Source organism: Marmota monax, unplaced genomic scaffold, assembly GCF_021218885.2.
Source record: "Marmota monax isolate L192 unplaced genomic scaffold, Marmota_monax_Labrador192_F-V1.1 WCK01_AAM20220418_F8-fsc00008, whole genome shotgun sequence".
NCBI lineage: Eukaryota > Metazoa > Chordata > Mammalia > Rodentia > Sciuridae > Marmota > Marmota monax.
In genome coordinates, this window is record NW_026694432.1 from 10,798,873 (window position 1) to 10,824,841 (window position 25,969).

Sequence of the window (25,969 nt, forward strand, 5' to 3'; positions counted from 1 at the left end):
ATAGCTTACTAATGCTATATTTATTTTTAAAATATTCTGTGTGTTTTGTTTGGGATAGTTTCCATTTCTGTGTCTGTTCATTAAATATTTCTTCTGCAATGTCTAATTTGCCATCAAACCTACTTAGTTTACTTTTTATAATTTTTGACATTACAGTTTTCATCCTTAGAGAGTTGATTTGAATCTGTTTTATATCTTACATGTCTTTAACTTTTGAACACAAAGGATACAGTTGAATAATTGTTTACTGCTTTTATAGCCTAAATTTAACACGAGTTATTTCTGGGTAAGTTTAATTTGGTTGACTTTTCTCTTGTGTCTCATCATTTCTGCCTCTTCACATGTCTGATCATTTTTGACTGGAGGCCATACATTTTATCTTGTTAGATGATACTTGAAGGTAGTTTGATCTTTTCTGGTAGGATTTGTTATGTGAAATTATGTTTCAAGTCAGGTTGAATGCTAATTATTCTCACTACTGGTCAGGCTCCTTTTGTGTACTCTAACCAATGTTCCATGAATTATGAAGTTTTTGTTTAGAAGTTATCTAGCCTTTTTGGTGCTTGCTGTGTGAGCAACAGGTGGTGTTCCCACATGCTTTTTGGTGGTTCTTTCCTTGGCTTTGGTAATTTCCTCACATGCTTCTTTCTTTGTGTGCAGCTCTCTTTTCTCTAGTACCCTGTCTTATGAACTCAAGTTGCCTAGATCTATTCTGTACCTTAAATTCCATCTTAACAACTTCTGGCTTGGTGGGATCAGCCTGGGTTCTCTCTTCATGAACTGCAGGCTGTAATCTTGCTTAAGGTAATAAGTACCTCAGCAATAAATACCTCACCTAAATTATTTCCTGTCTCTGAGGGTACACTGGTCTTTGTTGTCTGAGGCCCAACTTGTTTGTTTTTGGTACTGGGGTTGGATCCAGGGATGCTCTACTATTGAGTTTCATCTCCAGTACTTTTTATGTTTTTATTTTGAGACAGGATCTTGCTAAATTGCCCAAGCTGGCCTTGAACTTGTGATCCTCCTATCTCAGCCTCCTGAGTTGCTGGGATCATAGGTGTGCACCACTTTGTCTGGCTCAAAACATTGTATTAGAGTTTGCATGAGTTGGTTTGTAAAGCATTGTTTGGTCCAGGGATCAAGGATTGGGTTAGGAAATAAATTCATCTTGCTTAGGGGAATCTGATTAAATAGTATGTTAATAAGGATTCTGAGGCTACATCTTGATTCCATAAGAAACATAGCCTTGAGGGCTGGGATTGTGGCTCAGCTGCAGAGTGCCCGCCTAGCATCTTTGAGGCCCTGGGTTTGATCCTCAGCACCAAATAAAAATAAATAAATTAAATAAAGATATTGTGTCCAACTAAAAAATAAATATTAAGAAAAAAGAAACACAGCCTTCAGATAATACTGGAATGTTAGGTATTTTGACAGTTTGATTAAATATATGGAGTATTTTGAAATAATAGTTCACAAGTTTATAACATTTCATGTAGTATTATAAGTACTATATATGTGTGTCCAACTCATTTACATCCCCAATAACTCATTGAATCTATTAATATCCTTATTCCGTAGGTAGAAAAACAGCATAGAAGGGTTAAATAACTTCTTCATATCACACATTTGGTAAATTTAGCTCCAGAGTTTATGCTCTTGTTTCTGTAATACTACTTTTCTAATAAACACTTAATGTTTCAGAAAAATTAAGGATAAACTATGTATCTCTACTTATATAGTATACAAGTGATAAAATGAATTTGTTGCTTGTTAATGTGAAAATGGCCCAAACTTACCAAACTTTTACCTTAGATTGGAAAGATTTGTATCTCATGTTTCTCATCATGTCTGATCCTTTGCGTTTTATTTCTTTAGGTTCCCTTGCCAGTTCCATTTTTGATCCACTCAGGTCTCTCGTGGGTGCTTCAGGAGGAGTCTATGCCCTGATGGGAGGTTATTTTATGAATGTTCTAGTGGTAAGAACTTTGGGAACAGAATCTATGGAGGAGGAGGATGATGATGATGATGATGATGATTTTTGCAGTGCTGTGAATTGATCCCAGGGCCTTGGGCATGCTAGGCAGGTGGTCTACCATTGAGCTATCTCCTTTGCTTCCGCTTTTTTCCAAAACAATAACTGTTACTTGGTTCAGAGAATCTTCATTTAACAATATTTAGGGAATACTCATCTTTCTGAGAATCATATGGCCCTCAGAGTTTATCCTTCATATTTTATATTTTCTTGTTATCTCAAAAGTAATGTGGATTAGCCAGGCAAGGTGGCACATACCTGTAATTCCAGTGACTCAAGAGGCTGAGGCAGGAGGATTGCAAATTTGAGGCGAATTTAAGCAATTTAGTTGAGGCCCTATCTCAAAATATAAAATAAAAAGAGTTGGGATGTAGTTCAGTGGAAGAACACCTCTGGGTTCTGTTCTAGTAGCAAGGGAAGGGGGAAGGACAAAGTAATGTGAATAAATAAAATTTTAAGTTTAAAAAAAGAAAGTCAAGGTTCCCAGTATAATGTCTTTTTAACAGTCTGACATGCATGTATAAACATTTTTCTATATGTATTTAAACTCCACCAATATTATACAGAAATGGCCTCCCCTTGTACTGTTCTGCATCTTCATGGGGCATCCTGGCCATCCACCCATGTCAGTACACAGAGAGCTCCCTCTGCCTTTGCAGGGCTCTAGAGCATCCTTTGTATATTTGTATCATGATTTTTTTTTTTTTAACAGAATCTCATTGAAAAAAAAGTGGGGTGGGCTGGGGTTGTGGCTCAGCGGTAGAGCTCTCACCTAGCATGTGCGAGGCCCTGGGTTCAATCCTCAGCACCACATAAAAATAAATAAATAAAACAAGGTATTGTGTCCAACTACAATTAAAAAAATAAATATTAAAGAAATGTGGGGCCATTTTGCTTTTCACATTATAAATAATGCTGTAGGGAACGTTCCTTTACATTTATGTTTTGCATTTGTGGTTTTTTTCTTTTTGATAGGATAAAATCCTAGAAGTGAACTTACTAGGTGAAAACTTAACATTTCAATATGCAAATTCCAAATTGCCCTCCAAAACTGGCATATAATTTTACATTCCCATGATAGTATGTGAGTGCCAACCATTTCTTAACACAGGAAAAAAATCCTGACTTGGCTTCAACCTTTTACCCATTTTAGGTATACTATAAAATCACTCTAGTAGGACAAATACCAAGCAATTCTAAAACTGTTCCAGAGGTATAAGTTACTTCTTAGAAAAATATTTTTCAAACGTTGGATTACAACCCATTAGTGGTTGTGAACTCAGTTGAAGGTCCTGGGCTCCAAAATCAAACAAACAAAAATTTCAGCGTGTGTCACATGGACTAGGAGAAGGCACTCTTTGATTTATGTGTGCAGTGGGTTGTTACATTATTTCTTACTGTAGGTCATGTTCACAGAAGCTTGAAAATAGAATTAACACCCCTGGTGCAGCATCTTCACTTCATAGGAAGGGAGTTAATAACTTGAAGGGGAGGGAGAAGCAACTCAGTAAATTAAAGTGGAGTATGTGACTCAGCAGTTTTTTAAGTGACACCAAGGCTATCACAGGCAGGCACATTTTTTCAAAGCTAAAATAGAACAATGTATTTTGATCAACATTTTCCTTTATTTTGAAATTACTTTAAAAAAAATTGAATTGATACTCAAATTTTAGTTAAGTCTTTGCTAGCTACTATGGGAAAAGAGAGTAAAGAAGTAGTGAATAGACGAGATCGGGCGCGTTTAGGGTGGTATGGCCGTAGACAGAAGTAGCGAATAAGTATTTCCAAAAAAAGCTTGGAACTACTGCATCAGTCTTAGGTTAATGGCATTTATTTATCTAACTATCCACCCATATATTCATTTTTTGACATATTCAGTGTAGACTTTTTATTATCTATATTTAGATAATTTCCAGCTAATAAAATTTCCCCCTTCCCCCTCAGTTCTGGGGATTGAACCCAGGGCCTTGTACATGCTAGGCAAATGCTTTACCACTTAGCTGTACCCACAGCCCCCTAAATTGAGTCATAAATCATAGAATTAAATGCCATGCTTCATTTTATTGTCCAAAGTGCACTAGCATTGTATTTCTTAAAAACTTTTTTAAAAAACTTGGCTGTTACAACAATGCTTTGTTTGGCAAATATCTGATGCTTAAACATAGGTTTCAATCACAGAGCTGGTGAAGAGGGGGTAGAGCTGAGGTTTCCTTTGCCAACAGATTGCTTACATTATTGTGACTTATCTCTTTGCAAGAATTTTCGAGAAATGATTCCTGTCTTAGGAATTTTCAGACTACTGATCATCATCCTTATAGGTAAGTGAGTTCGGGGAATATTTTACACCTTTGGTTTAATTGGATCCACCTTCAAAAGGCCTTTTCACATTTCCCAAACACTGCCTAGGGTCAGAAAGAATTGTTGGCTTCATAGGATTAGGCATGAAGGGAGGAATTTCACAGGAACCACTTCAGGGTGGTTCTTAGAGGGGCCTGGTGAAGTGTTTGGGCTTGTTGTTTCTTTCTAGAGTGGGGAAAGCCAACAAAGCAGAGCTCTAGGTGCCCCCTCTACTTCAACCATAATGTTTTATAAACTGGACTTTCTCTTTCAAATGTTGGAGACTGTATGTGACTTTTGTCTGCAAAGGAAAAGCCTGGAAACCACTGAGATATTCTGCTGCCTTCTCAAGTTTTACATTTTCAGATTAAAAAAAAAAAAAAAAAAACTGATCTAGGATATAAACTCTGAGTGGCAGCTGAGGACTGAGGACAAGAGAGTGGAGGTCAAGGAACCGAGAAGCTCAAGAGCTAAGAGAGTGACTAAGGTGGCTTTTGAAATCTCTATGAATTCTACAATTACACGCTAGAGGAGTTTTGGTTTGGAAGAACACGCCATCTGGGTGGGGGGGGGGGCTGGATTTTTTTTCTTTTTGGTGTTGGGGATGGAACCCAGGACCTGGTGTTTGACAGGGAAGTGCTTCACCACTGAGCCACATCCCCTGTCCTGAGAGGCTGGGATTTTAACTGAGTCTGAAAGTAAGGATAGATTTGGGTACTAGCAGGACATACAAGGTAGAAGAAAACAAGGGCAGAGGCATGGGTGGTAAGTTTTCAGGGGCCTGCTTCCGGTGGAGCTATACCCATTGGGGGAATTGGGGGAGGAGGACAGACCCTGGGGTCAGACTTGAAAGCCAAGGTAGAGGTCACACTTGGTAAAATTTCGGGTTTTTGGTATCAAGGTTTCCATATTCCACATATAGGAACAGGGGCAACTGCCTCTGTGGAAAGATCCTAAATTTAGTTTATGAACCACTTAACTATAAAAATATCAATATTTCATTCTGAGTTCACTTGTTTATAGCTTATACCATACTGTAGATAATTTCTTTTCATAAAAAATAAAAAAGTTAAGGAAAAATTGTTGGAAGAGAAGGGAAAAGCAAATATCTGGCCCCTATGGGAGCTTCTCAGTTGTTAAGAGTCACCATCAGAACCCATGAACCAGTCATTTGAGCAAACAAATGTTGTCATACAAGTGACCTGGGTCTTTAGTCAATCTGCATGAAGTCTTTGTAGAATAAGCCTCACATCCTTAGTGGGGAAATGATTTTCATGCTTTTCAAAGTTGAAGTGAAAACCCTTGCTTCATGTGCAGTGTATCTCCAAAGGTGGTTTCTGTGATGTTCTGTCATTATTATTATTATTATATTATTATGCATTATTAGTGCATACTAAAATCACCACATGACCTGCGTCGCTTTGTAGGATCTGCTATTGTCAACCTTCCCTGATCCTGACATATCATTTCTAAAAGTTTTTTGGCTTGAAAATGAGAATAAAAACACATACCAGATTCGTAAAATTACAAATTAAGGAATATAAATATATTTTAATTTGAAACACATTTCTTGAAAACATGTACATTGTTTGGTTTTCTTTTAATTGGTAAACATTACCCTTAATTGTGAAGGATAATTAGATTAAGGACCACATTCATGGGATATGTTATTTAACTAAGAAACTGAGCTTACCTTGGGCAAAAGTTAAGAAAAATCTCACATTTTCATCCTTAAAAAAAAAAAATCCACATAAAGCCAACTCCTTTAAAATAGTGTCAATAACTGGGTGTAGGAATACATTCCTGCAATCCCAGTGACTTGGGAGGCTGAGGCAGGAGGATCACAAAGTTTGAGTCCAACCTTAGCAACTGTGCAAGAGCCTGTGTCAAAATAAAAAATAAAGGGCTACAGATGTAGCTCAGTGATAAATACCCCTGGGTACAACCCCCAGGAACCCCCACCCCCGCAAAAAAATTATAAAAAAGTGCCAACTTTTTAATGAGGCAGCAATTAGGTTTATTGGAATTAGGGCCTCTTTTCAGGTGGGAAGACATGTTTCAGTTTAAAGGCTGCAGCAACCCAGGAGCAGACTCCTCTAGGAGGCAGAAAGAGCTAGGCAGTGATATAAGAAGGGGAAGATAAACAAGAGAGAAATGGGATGGAGAAATTGAGATGGTCACAGAGACTTTTTTTTTTTTTTTGAGGCTGTCCCCTGCTGTGGAAGACTAAAGTGAAGGTTTCCTGTTGGCTGCCCTGGTCTTTGGCAGAGTTCTTTCATAGTCCTCCCTGCATGTTATTTATGCTGGATCAGGAAATGCAAATGATGAATGAAAATATGATGCAGAAAAAAAAAAAAAAAAGATGCAGCCCCATTTACCCAGCACTTTGTGTAACAGCCATTTACAATTAAATCACAATCAAAGTTGGGCACAGTGGCATGCATCTGTAATCCCAGTAATTAGGGAGACTGAGGCAGGAAGATCATAAATTCAAGGCCAGCATAGGCAATTTAGCTAGACCCTGTCACACAATAAAAAATAAAAAAGGGCTGGGGGGAAAAAAGGGCTGGGAATGTAGCTCAGTAATAAAGTGCCCTGGATTCAATCCCTAGTAGTGGGGAAAAAAAATTAACATTGAGTTAATGTTAATTTCGCCCTCAATCTCTGTCCCGTGACTTCAACATCAATATGATATTGAATGGGAAACCAGCCAGAACACATGGTCCTGATGCTGTTTTCCCAAAGGCAAGGACTAGGCCTTTCCATCTCCTAGGACACGGTGGCTCACTAAATAGAGCGCAGGGAACTGGGGGATGGGTGTGGAATGTGATAGCTACAAGAGATGTTTCCAAGCTCACATGTAGGGCAGAGTTCTTCAAGGCAAAGCAACCCAGAAACTCCTCTGTCAGCACAGACCTGACTTAGGAAGAAAGTCTAAGTTCTGGCTCTCATTTCTGTTGAGGAATGTGGACTCCTTTCCTTTCATGGTCCATTTTCAGTACTCTTGATGGTAAATAAAGGCAATTAGTATGGTGCATAAGAGTGGAGTCTTGGTTTCTTTATGTATAAAATGCCACCATTGTTCTTCACTTGGATTGCCACAAGTAATCCTCTAGTTGGTTTCCCTGCTCCTATTCTTGCTGTCTTATCATCTTTTTCCTATATAGTGGCCAGAATGATCTTTGTAAAAACAAGTCAGATCATGTCACTCCTATGATCAGAAGCTTTCACAGGCTTCCAATTACTCAGAGTAAAAATTAAAGTCTTTATAGTGCTTCACAAGGCTCTTATGAAATGTATCTTCTGCTGTGTGATCTCATCACCTACCACTTTGTCCTTAACTCTAGTCCAGAATCACCTGGAAGTCTTTTTAAAACAGAATGTGAACTTCATCCTCGGTTTCTTGTTCATAGGTTTAGGTGCAGCCTAAGAATTTTTATTTTTAAGAACTTCCCAGGTAATGCTGGTGTTGCTGGTTTTGGGAAAACACATTTTGAAAACCACTGATCCAGCCATATCAACTGCACTGGAACTCCCCAAACACACCAGGCACATTCCTGTCAAAGGGACTTTGTGCTTGCTCTTTTTCCTGCTTGGAACAGATTATTACTTCACATATCAGCATGGCCTGCTCCCTCATGTCATATTCTCAGGAGATCTTCCCTCCTATTAAAAGTCACATCCTATCCTTGGCATTCTTGACTTTCCTCTGTTATTTCCTTCACAATACTTAGCACTGTTTGATATAATGTATGTTTTGCTTGTTTGCTCCTCTAGATCATCAGCTCTATGGGGCTGTCTCTGAACTGTTCACTGCTGCATGTATACCAACTAGAATTGTGCCTGCTACACAGAGAAAAATCAATAAATCCTTGTTGGATGAATAAATATAAAATGGAATAATGATAGTACCTACTTCATAGGGTTGTTGAGAGGATTACTGAATTAATGCATGTAGACTGTTTAGAATGGAACCTGGAATAGAATAAAAATCAGGAATTGTTATATATCATTATTAGAGGGGAACCAAAAACAGTTGGTGCAATATTGTGGAGATCCTGGGCCTTCATCAGGGTGTTTTTCCTTCTAGTTGTGTCAGATATGGGATTTGCTCTCTACAGAAGGTTCTTTGTCCCTGAAAATGGGTCTCCGGTGAGTTGCTTTTTTTTTTTTTTTTTAATTAAAATTTTTTTATCAAAAGGGTCATTGAATAAGGGATACAACTCTATGATTTAGGGCAGTCAAATATCCATTTGGAAGTTTTAGAAAACTCGTAAGGAAATCAGACTTTTGGATTGTCCTCACTTACCTCACTGATCGCTGCACTTGCCATGTTGACAGCCATTCCAAAACAGGAGAGAAAGGATTTCCCTGTCCACAGAGAATAAAAAGCAGATTGAAATACAGTAATGAAAATTTGGCTCCATATGAATTTATAACACAAAGAGAACTGACTTTAAGTTTTGCTGGGATTAATCTTTAAGTCTGGAGTTTCTATTTGAGTATTTGTGTATATACTATTATTTTTTCAACTCTGCATCCCATTTCAATAGGATGTTCTCATAGAGATCCCTCATGGCCACTCAGTTCCTAGTCTCTTGGTTGGCATTATATAGAATCATCCTAAATGTAATGATGATCAAGAAGAATGAGAAACAATGGCCCCTGTTTTATGTACTCAGAATGGTTAAAAATGACATTTTTTAGCTTTGCATGTTTTAGAACATCTTTTCTCTGTGTACATGGGATTTTGTGTCTCTTCTGTTTTACCCGTAGTTCTCCAGACTTAGACTCTTGTTTGTTTATGATGGTATTTGTGTTTCACTAAGAGAGATACAGCCAAAACATGCAATTAGCATTTTCTTATTTCCACTTTTCTTCTTTTCTCCAAAGGTGTCCTTTGCAGCTCACATCGCAGGTGGATTTGCTGGAATGTCCATAGGTTATACTGTGTTTAGCTGCTTTGATAAAGCACTGCTGAAAGATCCAAGGTTTTGGATAGCAATTGCTGCTTATTTAGCTTGTGTCTTATTTGCTGTATTTTTCAACATTTTCCTGTCCCCAGCAAACTGACCTGCCCCTAATTTAAGCCCAATAATAAAAAGAGCCATATGAGGGAGAAATGGAAAACTTTATGAAGAAACAGAGTTCCAGCAAATGCTAACAGTTTTATAAAGAGTATAAAACAACACCTAACTCATCAGTTGCAAGCAAGGACTACTTACCAAAGGGCCTTCTGATTAGAGGAAGAACCTTCTGAATGCCAAGAGCAGGAAGAGAAAGAAAAAACACTAGTAGTAAAAGCCAGAGATTGGGTCTTCCAGGCACATGGTATGCATGGATATATTCTATAAAAGAGAACTGGCTTTACTTGGAGGACATACTTTGGAGACTGTTTCATAGAATCCATGGATACTGTACTATGTGAAAAATAAAAACTTCTCATATCTGTGTTATACTCTTGATATACTTTTTTTTTTTTTTTGTACTAGGAACTGAACCCTGGGATTACCCAGACCTTGGGCATACTAGGCAAATGTTCTACCACTGAGTTACATCCCCAGCACTTTTAATTTTGAGACAAGAGTCTCACTAAGTTGCCCAGGGTGGCCTTGAACTTGTGATCCTCCTGCCTCAGCCTCCTGAGAAGCTGGCATTATAAGCATGTACCATTGTGCCCAGATAAAGTATAGGTTTTAACAAGATTAAGATACATGTATTGCTCTGTAACTTGCTTTACAATATGACAGCGATCTTTCTGTATCAGTTCATAGAGACCTTTGTTCTCTGAGTTGAATGATACAGATAGTCCATAGTTAAACCATTTCTTTATTGGACTTTTAAATTGTGCTAGTTTTGTATGGTTACCAAGAGTGAATGTCCTAGTATATGCAGTATATTTTTAAGTGTTTGCTGAATGAATATTTCAAGTATCCAGTAGAAATGTTAATTGTGATAGATTTAAATTGCTCTTTGAGTATTTGTATCCAATTATATTCTTACCTAACATATACAAGTTTTCCTCTACTTTGAAAAAAGATGATATTTGAAATCTTGAAATTTTTGCATTTTGATAGTTAGAATATAATGCTTTATTTGAATTTATCTCTGACTACTGAGGATGAGTATTTTAAAGTTACCAATAATTATATATTACACAGCATATATGTTTTATAATATATAAACATTAATATACACATAATGTAAACAAGAATATATGTATATAATTGTTCCCTTGATGAAATGTTTCTGTTTAATCTAAAAAGTAGCTTTTCAGGGGAGGAATATTTATCTGCCATGGCCAATGCACCAGGTCACTAGCTCTGAAGAGACCTGTTTAATGACCTGAAGTACAATGTAATTGTTAGTAGAAAACTAGAGAGAGCAACAGAATTTATCTAACCATAAAATCGAGCATAACCCATTGATTATGGGCTGATGATGAAGTTATTATCTATTAAGAAAGAAAGATTCTTTTGGTACTAGAAATATGGGTTACATAACCAAAAATAGTGATGTTTTATTGGCAAAAATTACAGTAAAAACACATACAAACATCTCCTGATGTCTTAAATTTGACATCTCTGAATTACAGAGGAACCATTTATTTAGTTTAATTTGGAGCTCATAATGCTCTTCTAGATTGTATTTTACTATTAGGAATTCTTTAATAATTTTTTATCAGTGCATAATAATTAGACATATTAGTGGGATTTGTTGTTACATGTTCACATATGTATACAACATAATGTGGTTAGTTTCATTCCCTGGAAGCATTCTTTATCTGTGATGTCCAACAAAGTAGCCACTATGTACATGTAGCTCTTTAAGTTTCTATTAAACAAAATTAAAACTTCAGTTGCTGTCATACACAAACTAGACTGCAAGTGTTCAATTGCTGCATGTAGCTGGTGACTACCTTATTGGACAAAGCAGAAAGAGAATATTTCCAATGTTGCAGAAGTTAGTTCTATTGGCTAGTGCTGTTGTAGAATGAGCAGAAAGGGAAATGGATTTTAGTTGCTAGCTGACTCATCCATGGCGCTGAACTGACCAGAATCTGCTGTATACCTCAAAGGGATGCTTTCAGAGAAGCTGAAGACAGCCATGGTATAACTTCTAAGCATGATGTGCTTCTCAGATTTATCAAAGCTTAAAAAGGTTTGTGTTAATCTCTCTCTTAGCTAATTAAGAAATAATTGTTTGAAATGTTTTTAACTTTTGCTTTGAATTCTGTGGAACTGTATGTATGTGTACTAGTTTTCATATCATTTGTCATGAAAGTTTTAATTTATAATTAAATTATACCATTCCTTCTTTTAGGAAATACTATGTTTTATACTTTAAGGGGAAAAAATATTTCCTTTTATGATTATAATAGTAAAGGGCTCATGGTAAAACATTAAAAAACAAAAATATAAAAAAATTAAGTCAATTTTAATTCCATTATCCAGAGATAATCTGTTAATATTTTGACAGATATCCTTCTAGAGTTTTTTATATGCATTACTCTACATATAAATAAATTTATAATAGTGGACTATACTATTTTGAATTGCACTGAAACAAAATGTTAAATGTCTTTTTATGTTAGTATACATTTATCATTTCTACTGGCTGCCTGATATCACACTGTGGATGTATCATTATTTATTTAACCAATCTTTCTTGGATGGATAATTATTTTGGATGTTTTTAATTCATACTATTATAAATAACAATAATAACATCCCAATTTACATTTTAAAAGTCAGAGAATACTATTATTAATATAATACAGTCAATATAAAATTTTTCTATCAGGAATATGGCTAAATTTTAGACAACTGCTGCTTTTGTAAGTTTTATTAACTGTACAAATCTTTAAAAAACTAGAGACTCTAGAACCAGAAAGCTAAAACTATCACTATTCAACATTCCTAAACTTAAATGACCTTTTTTAAAAGATGAGGTTGAATTACCTTTTTTTCAAATATTTTTTTTAGTTGTAGATGGACACAATACCTTTATTTATTTTTATGTGGTGCTGAGGATCAAACCCAGTGCCTCACACGTGCAAGGCATGGGCTCTACCAGTGAGCCACAACCCCAGCCCCTTAAATGAACTTTTAAGAGAAAACATGATCTCTTGATGTTTCTTTCATGAAAATTTCAAGTATGTTTAAGAGGAAAAATAGTGGTTAGGAAAGATAGTTAAGAACTGACTCTAGAGCCACACTGATGGGTTTGAATGCCAGCTTCAGCTGTGTGACCTTGGCAAATTAAGGCATGCCTCAGTTTCTGCATCATATAGATAAAATGGGATAAATAACAAATGGGTGAAATAGCCACCTCATAAGATCTTTGTGATGAATCTATCAGGATTTTTGTGATGAATGTATCTTGGAACTATAGTATCCTAGTATTTTCTTTGATTGTGTATTATTTCCCTTTATATAAAGGACACAGGACATACATTTATATGTTTTAAATGAAAGGGAATGAAAACATTCATTATTTCTATCTTTCCTTTGTGGAAAGCCTAAGATAGCCTTCATAAATATTATATGGAATTTATTGGCCAATAATCCAAGTAGCTAAATTCTAATTTGTCCCACTGTTCTCTCCAAGAAAGAAGCTACATCTTAAAGAGATAAGACATTGTTACAATATTTTCTATAATACCATCACCACCCCAGTGATGAATTTATTTTATCCCATTCCTAATAATATTTTAGTACCATACAACAGCTGAGAAATTTTAGAGTGCATTTTAATATGATAAAAATTTATAAATTTTTTATAGCAAAGTGTAAGAATTTTATAAATATTCATAAATATTACTGGAATTGATTTCTAAAAATGCTCAACAACTGCCAGAAAGAAACCAGAATTTAGATATTCAAATGTGTATTAAAAAACTAATCTAAATTCAGGCTAGGGATGTGACTCAGTGGTAGAGTGTCTGCCTAGCACGTGTGAGGACCTGTGTTCAATCCCCAGCACCACAAACTAAATAAAACAAGACAAAACACAAACAAAACAAAACAAAAAAACATTAATCTAAATTCTTATAGCAAGAGCCAGGTTATTTCCTCTGGTTTCATTAAATGCTGTATTGTATTGAATTATCAGATGAAGCACATTCATTTTTCCTGATGAAAATTTACAATCACTTAGGTTGTAAACTCTTATGTAAAATAATCTTAATAGGTTTGTTTGTAAGATCAAGTCAGTATTTTTAGGACTGTCTCTAAGAGTTCCCAGTTAAAGAAAATTAAACAAGATACTTAAGCTAAGTAAGATGACTTATGATGGGAATCTCAGAATTCTATTTTTACTTTTTATTTATTTTTTGGTGGGGCTGGGGATTGAACCCAGGGCCTCATGCATGTTAGGCACACATTCTACCACTAAGCTACATCACTAGCCCAACAATTCTGTTTATAATATATACATGCTTCCGCTAGGTATCACCTTTTTTTTTTTTTGCACTGTAATATCTAAACAAAATTCTTTTAAACGCCTCACATCTAAAATACATTCTTTGTGGCAGATTGTTACTGCTATCTAGGGAAAAAAAGTAAAAAATCAGCACATGGAAAGAGTGATGATTTGTTCATATTTTGGCCATAGGTTTGCTTTAAGAAACAGTGCTCCCTTCAGAATGGAAGAATTTATCTGCCTCCTGTTTGATGGGGTTCAGAGCTAAGATGGCTGAATAAATAAGCATGGGGGACTGGAATCTCCTTGGAGGCATTCTGGAGGAAGTTCATATTCACTCCACCATGATTGGAAAGATCTGGCTCACCATATTATTCATATTTCGAATGCTTGTTCTGGGAGTAGCAGCTGAAGATGTCTGGAATGATGAGCAGTCTGGCTTCATCTGCAATACACAACAACCAGGTTGCAGAAATGTATGCTATGACCAGGCCTTTCCTATTTCCCTCATTAGATACTGGGTTCTGCAGGTGATATTTGTGTCTTCACCATCTCTGGTCTACATGGGCCATGCTTTATACCGACTGAGAGTTCTAGAGAAAGAGAGGGAGAAGATGAAAGCTCAATTAAGGAGAGAACTGGATGGGATAGAGTTTGAAATGCCTGCAAATCAGAGGAGATTAGAGCAAGAGCTCTGTCAGCTGGAACAAAGGAAACTAAATAAAGCTCCGCTCAGAGGAACCTTGCTTTGCACTTACGTGATACACATTTTCACTCGTTCTGTAGTTGAAGTTGGGTTCATGATTGGACAGTACCTTTTATATGGATTTCACTTAGAGCCTCTATTTAAATGCCATGGTCACCCATGTCCAAATATAATCGATTGTTTTGTTTCAAGACCAACAGAAAAGACAATATTTCTATTTTTTATGCAATCCATAGCCACTGTTTCACTTTTCTTAAACATTTTAGAAATTTTCCACCTAGGTTTTAAAAAGATTAAAAGAGGGCTCTTGGGACAATATAAATCGAAGAATGAACACAATGAATTCTGTGCAAAGTCAAAACAAAGTCTAGCCAAATATCAGAGCACATCTGCAAATTCACTGAAACGACTCCCTTCAGCACCTGATTATAATCTGATAGTGGAAAAACAAACACACAGAGTAGCATACCCAAGTTTAAATTCATCTTCTGTATTTCAGGCAGATCCTGACAATCATGACATAAATGATGAGAAAAGCATTTTGGATGAACAGGAAACTAATGAGATGTACACACTTAGTACTACTTGCAGTCACCCTCAACACATCAGCTCAAAAAATAACAAAGACACTCATAAAATATTTAGAAAAGAAGTTAATGGTAACCACTTGCAGGAAAAAAAAGAAGTTGATGGCAAAGAGAGCAAAAAGAACCATTATTCTAGAGATCACTGTTCTATTCCAGGTATTGCTATAGATACAGACAACCACATGGGGCAGTCACCCCACACAACTTTCTCCCTGGCAACAGACTCCTGCACCTGGAAACCTCGGTGGCTCAGTACTACGTGGGGTCCCTCTACAGAAGATGCAAACCAAGGGTCATCTCCTATAGATAACCTCCAGGGCCAGTTCAGAGAGGGCACTATCAGAAACCTTCCTCCTTCACAGAGAGACTTCCAACCACTTGACATTCCAAACACTTCTGATTCTTTGGGAGAGTGGTCCTTTGAGTCAAAGTTTATTAGAACCTGCAACAATTCTACGGATTGTCCTCCAAATCATTTAATGTCCTTGACAAACAACTTCATTGGTAGGAGGGTTCCAACAGACCTTCAGATCTGAACCGTTGTTGCTTTTAGATATTCTGCATATTATGTCATCAGAGTAGTAACAGTGGTGGTGGAACATGGAGAAAATAGATAAGGATATTTCTAAAGACCAGCTGTTGTGATAGACAACTGCAAACTCATTTCAGAAATGAAAAACAGCTCTAATTCTGAACTGTGAAGGGGGAAGTTCTAAATTCAAAGACGTAGGGTAGCCAAATTAGGATGTATTTTTTAGCCTCCCTTAAAAATATGCGATACTGACTTGGGAAAATCACATGCTCTGATTCGATCCTAAATGGTTTGGGATCAGGTTTTTCTCACAGCCTTAGAAAATTGTTCTTGATCTATGTAATTACTCCTTTTAGTTACTAATCCTTTATTTTGGATACTAGGTTAATGTTGTTTGCCCTGGGATTTAATAACTTAGTTTCTTTATAAACTGCAAACTGATGTGTGTTGAATATAACCATAATATTGCTATCTAGTAAATAAAATATTGAAAAAGATGCAAGACTTTCTCTCACCAGTACATAGCATCGTGATTCACATTCTGGATTGGAGTCTTTCCTGGCTCTCCTATTCACTGGTCACGTAACCTAGTCATGTCATTTTACTACCATACTTACCTACAAAGATGTTGTGAGAATTAAAATAAAAAAAAAAAGAAGGAAAGAAAGAAAAAAGAACTATGTTTAAAACGCACTGTACCTCCTGCACAGTAAGCGCTCAAAAGGTTTTATTAGCACATTAGTGCTGATCCTCCAGAGGGCTACTTCAAGTCAGCCACAAAACAAGGAGACTCCAAATGTAAAACTGGAGCCAAAACATACGATTTAAAAATTGGAAATCCAAGAGTCGTCCTGCTTTGGTCGTGCGTACTTTTTCCAGATGAGAGCCAAAAAGTCCAACACACACAGGTCACCACAGCTTCGAAGACCTGGGTTCGAAGGGCGCGCCCACTACAAGTAGGGCGATCTATCCTCCTCCGAGGGTGTTAAGCTCCAGGACCCCGAAGGCCCCGCCCTCGGGCACCACGCCCACTCCGGGCTCCACCTGGACGCTTACAACGAGTTGCCAAACCCTCGCCTCTTCGCTAAGCAACCGAACCGCCCTGGGGACCGGAAGAGGAAGGAAAGGCGCTACTCCGACAGCCAGAGGGGCGGGCGTACGCAGTCTCCCTCAGTTCTGCCGGCGCCTGGGGATGCTGAGCGTCCTGGTCGCCATGAAAACAGGCCACACCCCGGTGATGCCGGCCCGTGGTTCGCAAGTGCGCAAGCGCGCGCGCCCTCCGCGCATGAGCAGTGCTCCTCCAAGCCCGCCAGCCACGGTCTCCGGCGCCAGCTACGCCGCGGCCGCTGTCACTATGGCCCATTACAAAGTGAGGGGGGCGCGGCGTGGCTGGGGGAGTGCGGGCGGTAGCCAGCCGCTGGTCGGCTCCGGGTGGGAGATGGGGGCGCGTGCAGGTTTCGGGGGCCTGAGGCAGCGAGGCGGAGGTGGGGTTGCCAGACTCTAAGCGCCTTCTTCCTGCTCTGGCCCCCGGACTCAGGTCACTGACCTGCGGTGTCTCCTCAGGCCGCCGACTCGAAGCGCGAGCAGTTCCGGAGGTACTTGGAGAAGTCGGGGGTGCTGGACACGCTGACCAAAGGTAAGCATGGCTAGGAGAGGGTTTCACGTGCCCTCGGCACGGTGCCCCTGACGGGCCACGGCGTGGGGAAGGAGGGGGAACAGGTGGGGCCCGTCTAGGGTCCAGAGAAGAGTGCTTGGGAATGAGCGGGACCGGCTCGCTCTGGCTGCCAGACGCTGCTTGGTGGGGTAGCCTAGTTCACGCTATCGCTCTCAGCGCGGGGAGTGAAACTCTTGCAGCTGTTGCAAAGTCTCTCCAACTTCCGTTGCTTTGCCTCGAGCAGCCGCAGTGAATATGTTTATTGAAGACCGTGAGGTCCCAATTCCTTCCGCTTTACCGAGTTTGCAGAGTCCTCAGAATCTTAAGAAATATTTTCCCTCGAACAAAGAGCAACTTGAGAAATTAGCAGATTTGAAAGTGGGCTATAAAGTAGTTGAGTGAGGCTTATCCCGAAGTAAGTGATTCATAGATACTGTGGCTTTTCAATTCCCTATTTCTTAGTCTATAGCAATTCCTATTTTGTGTATAGGACGCTTCATAAATAGTTATATTGTTTACGCTTTTAAAAATGGAAGTTTACTGTTACACTGTTACATCTCTTTCTTCCTGGATTCAAGATCTAAGTAGACAAGGAAGGTGCTTGAAACAGGAGGATTCCAAGAGATAGTGAAGTACTGCTTACTTAATTAGCTCAGCTGTAATCTGAATGCCTGTTATATATTGCTCTATGCATTGACTGGGATTTTCAAAGATGATGGAATCCTGGCAGGGGTGCAGACATGGATCCATAAGAAAATGAGAAATGACTGGATAATAATATCTGCATTTTGTGCAGAAATAAAGGTTAAGGGAAAATTCTGGGAGAACTCCTGGGTCTAGCAGAAAGCAGGCCTTTTCATTCCCATGCATGGATATGTTGGCAATTTTGAATTGCTTCTTGTCTAGGTTCAATTAGTAGTTTCCCTCCATTTTTGCAAATAATAAGGAGATACTCTGAAAATGCTGTGCTATGTTGTCTCCCCAAGTATCATAGATGCTTGGAATTTCATTCCTTAGGAAACCCCATACAGTCCCTTTTTTCATTTAAGCAATTAATAGGTGTCTATTCTAGACAGTGGGGCTAGCAATGGAAAAGAAAGAGTTCTTGCCCTCATGAGCTTGCATCCTGGTTGGGGAGACAGATAATCAAGAAATACAGAGTGTCAGCTAGTGGTAGTGTTATAATTTAAAACTGATACCAATGTTAGAAGATAAAAAGGTGAAGGGTAGGATTTGTGTGCCATTTTACACAAGGTAATGGGGGAAAGGCCTTTCTTATGAAGTAACTTTTGAGCAGAGATCTGAATGAGCTAAGTATGTTGTCAAGAGTTCCAGGAAATACAGGTTGAGCATCTCTAATCAGGATATCTAAAATTCAAAATACTACAAGATTTGAAAAATTTTGAGCACTGACTTGATGCTGCAAGTGGAAAAATCCACTCCTGACTGCATGTGACATGTATATACATACCTTCAGGCTATGTATATGAGGTGTGCATGAAGTATAAATGAATTTTGTGTTTACTCTTGGGTCCTACTCCCCAAATATCTTATTATGTATATGAAAATATTCCAAAATCTGAAAATATCAGGTATTTGGTGCCAAGCATTTTGGATAAAGAATACTGAAACTGTACATGGTGGCTAAAGTGAGTGAAAGACAGATGGTAAAAGGCAAAAAAGTGACAGTTGTAGAAGATGACTGACCAGAGAGAAGATGCACAGCCTTGTGACTATACAAGGATTTTCCTTCATGAGAGAGATCCCTGGAGGCTTCTTATCCCTGTTCACACCCACAGAAATGTAACCCTTCAATCTCCTTAGATAGCCAGTCTTCTAAATAAACATCAGAAAACATAGTATCTATTGACAAGATTTATGTAAAAATGTATTTTCATCTTTAAACAGATATTTCACACACAAACATTTATTTATTTATTTTTGAGGTAATACTGGGGATTGAACCCAGTGCCTTGTGCATGTGAGGCAAGCATTTTACTGACTGGGCTATATACCCAGCCCCTCAAATTTATATTTTTTACCCCATTATTTCCAAGAAGATTTGAAATTGCTTATGACATTAAAACACTATAAGAAAATCATTTAGAAGAGGTGGCATTTTAGATGTTTTGAGCACTATTTTAACCTCCAAAAAATCCTGGTTAAGGGGCTGGGGTTGTGGCTCAGTGGTAGAGCACTTGCCTAGCATGTGTGAGGCGCTGGGTTTGATTCTCAGCACCACATAAAAATAAATGAGTAAAATAAAGGTCCATCAACATCTAAAAAATATATATTTTTTAAAAAATCCTGGTTAAGGCAAAAGGGGAACATGATTTGATATAGACTTGTCTGAATAGAAGGATGTGTATTAATTCATAGGAAAACTCAGGAAACTTAGCATTTACATTATGTTTTGCATTTATCAACCTTGTAAATATCACTGACGGAAATTTAGAAACTGAAAGAAATGGAGTGGGAGAAGAAATGGGGAAGGGTAGGAGCACTGATATTCATGTCTTGTAAAGTTAGGAATTCAATAGAGATCAGTAGAAATGAATGGAAGAAGAATTAGGTTTGAGCATTTAATTTAAAGAAAAAGGTAATAAACAGGAATTAGAGTACTGTAAAAGACAATGAAAGGAGAGAGGAGAAGCTGAGAGGACAGTAGTGTAAATATACCAACTTCCCAAAAAATACAGTGTATTTCAGCGTTGTTAAAAGTAGTTGCACGTTTGAATTTTTCATACTGTTATTTTAAATTAATAAAGCTGTAAAAACTAAAAGGAACACATACAAATTAGTTTAGAACAGGACTTATTAACTTAGAGTTTATATATGTATATTTTTCTTTTTGTATGGAGTTATGTTTTTTGCTTTCATCGAATTTTTCAAAGGGTTCCATGCACAAAACAGTTAACCACTGGTTTAGAGATTTTTTTTTTTTAATCTGAATACAAAATTCCAGGAGGTACTCATTCAATACAAGATGATCAACATAGTCCTAATATGAGTTATTAGATATGAAACTACTGTAGTATATATTTTAATGCTGATTTGAGCAAGTGGTTACTGGCAACGTTTTTGGTTGGTGTTTTTTAGCATATTGTGTATGATACTTCATTCTTGAACATTTTGAAATGAAAGCTTCTTCAAGTAATTACCACAGCCTTACTCTTTCCTAAAGTTTTCTTAAATTTATTTTTTCCCCATAATTCTATCTAGTGCAGGTTACTGCGTTTAATTGGATTACTACATCTACCTCTTAACTGTTGTTCTTTCTGCCATTATCCTTGACCCACTTCAGTCGGTCTTCCACTGAAGTGGATCCTGTAACTAAAGGCCAACAAAACTTACATGACCCTCTGTAGTCTGGCCCCTGACCACCTTTCCAGCCACATTACCCATAACTCCATCCAGCTGTACTTGATATGTCAGTTTTAGGTCTATCCTTCCCTTAGGATGCCTTCTTTGTTTGATGCCCAATTCTTTCAGTGTGCTCCCAAATGTACTATTTAGCATTGCTGCTTGATACTCTTTCTTGTCTAATTCCTTACTTTAGCATTGAACTGTAAATTAGTTGGGAGCAGGGACTTTGTTCACCACTGTATGGACAGTCTTAGCAGTGTGCTTGGCACTTAGATATGGAATATAATTTCTGCCATTCAAATTTAAGACTTTAATTGTTGCTCTTTCTGCTTTTTGATTTGCAGTGTTGGTAGCCTTATATGAAGAACCAGAGAAACCTAATAGTGCTTTGGAGTATCCTTTTCATCTTTGAAGTCAGAAAAAGGCCTTATTATTGAAATTCTTATTTTTTCACATACATAATAACCTTTAAAATACTTTTGCTTATTGAAAAGGTTATTTTCCTTTTTGTTTTTTTTTTAAATATTTATTTTTTAGTTATAGTTGGACACAATATCTTTATTTTATTTACTTGTGTTTATGTGGTGCTGAGGGTTGAACCCAAGGCCTCGCACGTGCTGGGTGAGCACTCTACTGCTGAGCCACAACCCCAGCCTTCCATTCTGTTTTTTGACAATGATATCTTGGTAAATCTTGGTGGGTGGTTGATTATGGCCTTGGATATTGATTCTATTCTGGGTTAGTTCATTAATTCCATTCAGCTTTAAGAAGTAAAGTTCTTAACATTGATATTAGTTTTTTAAAGCATCACTTAGGAGCTGCTACCCCAGAAAATCCAGAAATAGAGTTGCTCCGCTTAGAACTGGCAGAAATGAAAGAAAAATATGAAGCTACTGTAGAAGAAAATAAAAAACTGAAAGCAAAGGTAAATTTTTAAGGAATTCATGTTAAAAATACATTTTCCTCTAGTGATTATATGATCATAACCTCACTAAAATGCACAACTGGGGAAGGAGGAGGGTGAATATCAATGTGAATCAAATGCAAGGCAAACTTATGCCCATCTAGAAAAGTCACCAGACAGACTGTACATAGAATAAGCAAAGTGTGGTCAAGAAGAGGTTCTTGGGAACCTGCATCAACAGAAAGATAGAAACATTGTTTAAGGCTGCTTTTAAGCAAATGGATAATTCTAAAATTCTTAGTTTAGGTCAGTTTAGGGGCATTGCTTGTAAATGGTACTTCCTAGAGTTGTGCAGTGCATAATCTGCACTGTCATTTGGTAGCCCCTGTGTTAACAAATTTACAGAAGTAAATTGCACTTAATTTTATCTAGGCTTATATTATTTTCTTTGTTCCAACTCCCACAAGAACTTGCAAAAACTTCAAATCATCAACTAAGCCTTTGAGATTTTACTGCATTCTGAATCACATAGTACATTTTATGTTACTCTAGGTATTTCTCATAATGTGTTTTATGATCTCAATAACTCTGAGATAAGTAAAACAGGTACTCAGGCCATTTTATAGGTGAGGGAATTTAAAGCACAGTGAAGTTAACAAACTTTTCAAGTATGACACCTAATTGGAAGAGTACAAAACTTAACCAGGTTAAGGAAGCACAACTTAATATATTAAAGAAAATGCAGTATCTTAAATTATCTGAGATTCCATACTAGGCAAGTGCTAGTAAATTCTGGCACCTTTTAAATCAAAGACATTAGTTACTTTTTTTTTTTTTTGTAAGTCAAAGACATAGACTAGCCATATTAATACTCATTACATAACTCTTTCCCCTCTACTTTTTTTTGTTGTTGTTTTGAACCCAGAGGTGCTTTACCATTGAGCCACATCCCTAGCCCTTTTTTTGTTTTTGGACAGGGACTGGCTTAGTTGCTGAGACTAGTCTTGAAATAGAGATCCTCCTGTCTTAGCCTCCCAGATCACTGGGATTACAGGCATGCATGACCACACTGGCTTCCTCTACTTTTTAGGGGAAATTTCAGTAAATTTTTGGTGGAGTGGAAGAAAGTTCCTTATTATAAGGCATAGTATCTTTATGAAGACTTAGATTATTGTATAACAAGTACTTGAACAGTTCAGTCATGAACTGAAATTGTAGTTTCTCAGGAACATTAAATGTTTAAATGAAAAGGGCTTTCATTAGGTTTGATTATATTAAATCTTAAATTACTGTTTTAGAAATCATAGTTTCTATAAACTTATTACTGATTCAGAAGCTAAATTGAATATAATAAACTCATTTTGTTTTATTAACTTTTTACCCAATTTAGAATAAAATTCACCTAAACTCCTCTGTCTTTACCCCATAGCTTGCTCAGTATGAACCACCTCAGGAGGAGAAGCGTGCTGAATAGGATTCTTCTCAGTTGAAAAGACACTGAAAAAATGGTTTTGTATGACTTGAATAGTTTGTATAGTATATAATCTTTTCTGAACAGATGCTATAAAACTCTTTTAATATGTTAAATTCACACTTCAACTGTTATAAACACATATACTTAGAATCACCAATAAAAACTCAATATAACTTGCTTTGGGTCTTAAAGCAGAAGAATCCAAAGTGAATCCTGAAAAAAAAAAATTAGAGCCATCTAATTCATTAAAAGATTTCTATTTATTAGTCTGATTAGGAATAATGGTACTAGTTGTATTTTAGCCAAGGAAGATTAGCATGGAGGTATTCCTTGGTTTAGTTCAGGATATAAGAATAGATAGAATCATTCTCGACAATGAAGATGACAGAGTTTATATTCTCTTTAGGCAACTGGAGAGATCTGTGTGACAAGATGCTTTTGCATGGGTTCCCACGAATCATCTTCTCTTATTTATATAATGCAGAACAAATAACTCTTCTTTGCCACCACTTTGCCTTAGATAACTGTGTGTGTGTCAGTTTAACTCTGACACCACGTTTTCCTTCTATGCAATCATGCCCTATCTGATAATGTTGCCTTGTTTTGCTGTGTGCTTTATTGGGTCCTAGTTGCACATTAGCCTGTCTGTTTTTCAATTTGATTAATAATGCAGTTACCCTGATTGTAATTTATATAATTTTAAACAGGATCACACTATTACCCTGCCTTACTTAGTTGCTTAGTTGAGCACAGAAGTAATATAAAATTCTGGTTCATGCACAAACTGGAATGAGAAGAGGAATGAGCCATATATCATGGGCAATGTTGGGTATAATTATATAGTGGTTTTTCCCTCAAAGTATTTTTCTAATTTTCAGTTCATTTTATCTTCATTATTCCTGTGAAGTAGGTAGGGCAAGTATGAGGGGAGGTTGGGCACTGAATTTTTAGGCCAAAGACTGATATTACAAAACTATTTGCTAACTACAGAACCTTGGGCACATCAGTTAACTGCTCTTAGATTCACTTTCCTTATCTGTTAATTGAGAAGAATGTCTGTGCTGCCTACCTCACAGGGTTGTTGTGAGGGTCAAATGAGAATGTATGTGAAAGATTTGTAAATGGTAAACCACTATATTCTTGTTTGTTAGTCTTTTTCCTTTTCTTTTGGAAGACTTACAGTCTTTTTGTTTTGTTGTATTAATCACTTATTTTCCTCACTGATAGACTGGCATTTTGAAGAAGTGTTCCTATTTCATGTATTCCATCCCTATTGTTAGAGAACCTGTCTTTATTCAAAACACATCCAAAGCAAGCTGGTTTAACTAGCAAAGACACTGACACCTGCTGAAAACTGACCAGGCCAATTATATGGGCATTTAAATCAGTTGTGTTGACAGCAATGTGGCTGATTTGTCTCTTCTAGTCACAAGTTTGTTTTTGGAGAATGCCAGATACTACTGGAAGAATATTTACTTGGACAGATTTCTCTTCTTCTTTTTGGAGTGCCTTCTACGTGGACAGTAGCAGCTAAGGGCTGGGTGTAATAAAAATGAATGACTTGAAGTAGTTTATAAAACAGGTACATAAACAAGCAGTTGATATGGCAGCAGTCCCTTTGTGGATACAGACAAAAACATTTTTTTTTTTTTTTTTCTGGCAGCAAACCCTCTTGTTTTTTTAGTATTACTATTTATGTCAACAAATTAGTGATACTTTCTTGTACCATCCCTTTGGACAGAATGGCAACATATGGGTTGGATAATCACACCTTAAGTGGAAATGACCTGCTTTTAACTGCTGTACCATCCAGTGATGTTTCAGAATTTGGGGTCAGCCTGGCTTCTGGAGAGCCTCTTCAACATTTCTATCAAGGATTTGGATGAAGACTGTGTATATACTCAATGGATTAGAAAATGGATCTCTTCAGTCCTGCTATACTTCAGCTGACTTATCTATAAAATATAGATTTCACATCTTGCCTACCTCACAAGGTTATTGTTAGGATCAAATTAAATATCATGAATGTAACAAGTGCCTTCAAAACTGCAAAAGAATTACATACAGATCAGGAGGTAATAATGCCAAATGTGTGAGTGCCGCAAAATTGGAAGGGCTGGTTGGTAGACAATATTGGAACAAATTTTAAAATGGTTATCTATCTAGAGTACCCAAATGCTGGGCCCAAACCACAAGTTGAATATCAAATCTTAGAAATGTAGTTATACTAGTTTAGGCAATAAGATTGCCAACAAAATAGTTCCAGTGATGGCCAGTGTGAACTACTTATATTCTGTAGATACTTAAAAAAAAAAAAATCCATTCTGGAAAGGATTAGGGGAAAGAATACTGTGTGGGTCAGTACTGCTCTGTAAGTGCCAGACATTGGAAACTTGAATGCATATAAAGGAAGAACAGCCAATAGGGAAAGGGGATTTGAAAATATAAGGCTGTGCTGTTCAATATGGTTGCTATTAGCTGCATGTGGCAGTTAAAATTAAATAAAAATAATTCAGTTCCTTAGTCACACTGGCAATGGGTCTAGTGCTCAATCCACATGTGGCCAGTGGCTACCATATTGAACAGCAGAAATTCAGAACATTTCTATCATTACAGAAAGTTCTATGGAACAGTTCCATAGAAGGAATAGTTGAGAGAACTTAAGATGTTTAGTGTGGAACAGAGAAGACTGTCTTGGTGGGTTAATGAAGACTGCAGTTTAATATTTGAAGGGCCGTTATGAAAACATATTGTGTTCCATTTTAGGCTTCAGAGTATGATTATTGACTTGAATAAGAAAGTTTTAAGCAAAACTCTACCCCAATGGAATAGCTGCCTTTTGAGAAAGTGAGCTCTCCTCCTTTGGAATATAGTCCTAGATGTGCATGAAGTGTACTCTGCCTTCATAATCTGCCTTGGAAAACCACCCCAACCTTTTAAAAACGTGTATGGCT

General features: G+C 37.2%; 3 protein-coding genes and 1 long non-coding RNA gene across 13 annotated transcripts in view; 3 read left to right on the top strand and 1 right to left on the bottom strand.

Annotated features, from left to right (window-relative positions):
• Rhbdl2 (rhomboid like 2) overlaps positions 1-11,245 on the top strand; it is a 51,048-nt gene extending 39,803 nt beyond the window's left edge. For 3 of the 4 annotated variants that reach the window (XM_046468784.2, XM_058570888.1, XM_058570889.1), the window contains exons 6-9: positions 1,876-1,976; positions 4,290-4,350; positions 8,460-8,521; positions 9,263-11,245. In XM_046468784.2, coding sequence (XP_046324740.1) covers positions 1,876-1,976; positions 4,290-4,350; positions 8,460-8,521; positions 9,263-9,442 — 404 coding nt within the window. In that variant the 3' untranslated portion in view covers positions 9,443-11,245. Of the gene's footprint in view, positions 1-1,875; positions 1,977-4,289; positions 4,351-6,574; positions 6,781-8,459; positions 8,522-9,262 lie in introns of those variants that run through there. The other variant, XM_058570890.1, reaches the window with a different exon arrangement.
• The window catches only part of LOC124109886 (uncharacterized), a 65,115-nt gene that overhangs the window by 38,285 nt on the left and 861 nt on the right, over positions 1-25,969 (bottom strand). For 2 of the 6 annotated variants that reach the window (XR_009224313.1, XR_009224316.1), the window contains exons 2-3: positions 8,679-8,740; positions 1,797-8,344 (exon numbers count right to left, since the gene is read on the bottom strand). This is a non-coding gene — a long non-coding RNA (uncharacterized LOC124109886). The remainder of the gene's footprint in view (positions 1-1,796; positions 8,345-8,678; positions 8,741-25,969) is intronic. The other 4 variants (XR_009224315.1, XR_006857122.2, XR_006857120.2 and 1 more) reach the window with 4 other exon arrangements.
• Gja9 (gap junction protein alpha 9) lies at positions 13,248-16,011 on the top strand. The gene has a single exon (XM_046468783.2). The coding sequence runs from the start codon at positions 14,080-14,082 to the stop codon at positions 15,619-15,621; it is 1,542 nt and encodes a 513-aa protein (XP_046324739.1). The 5' UTR covers positions 13,248-14,079; the 3' UTR covers positions 15,622-16,011.
• Mycbp (MYC binding protein) lies at positions 16,838-25,958 on the top strand. 2 transcript variants are annotated; one of them, XM_058570891.1, is made up of 5 exons: positions 16,838-16,986; positions 17,181-17,253; positions 20,982-21,030; positions 21,433-21,562; positions 24,757-25,958. In XM_058570891.1, exons 1-5 carry the CDS (start codon positions 16,855-16,857, stop codon positions 24,778-24,780), a joined length of 408 nt encoding a protein of 135 aa, XP_058426874.1. In that variant the 5' UTR covers positions 16,838-16,854; the 3' UTR covers positions 24,781-25,958. The 2 variants fall into 2 exon arrangements, with proteins under 2 accessions (XP_058426874.1, XP_046324743.2); XM_046468787.2 differs by lacking the exon at positions 24,757-25,958 and adding an exon at positions 22,971-24,150.

Bases quoted from the DNA above. Each gene is read 5' to 3' on its own strand.
- Gja9 (XM_046468783.2), top strand. From the start codon at position 14,080: ATGGGGGACTGGAATCTCCTTGGAGGCATTCTGGAGGAAGTTCATATT.
- Mycbp (XM_046468787.2), top strand. From the start codon at position 16,855: ATGCCGGCCCGTGGTTCGCAAGTGCGCAAGCGCGCGCGCCCTCCGCGC. The intron at 21,031-21,432 runs GTATCCTTTTCA...CATTGATATTAG, and splicing joins AAACCTAATAGTGCTTTGGA to TTTTTTAAAGCATCACTTAG. The intron at 21,563-22,970 runs GTAAATTTTTAA...TTTACCCCATAG, and splicing joins ATAAAAAACTGAAAGCAAAG to CTTGCTCAGTATGAACCACC.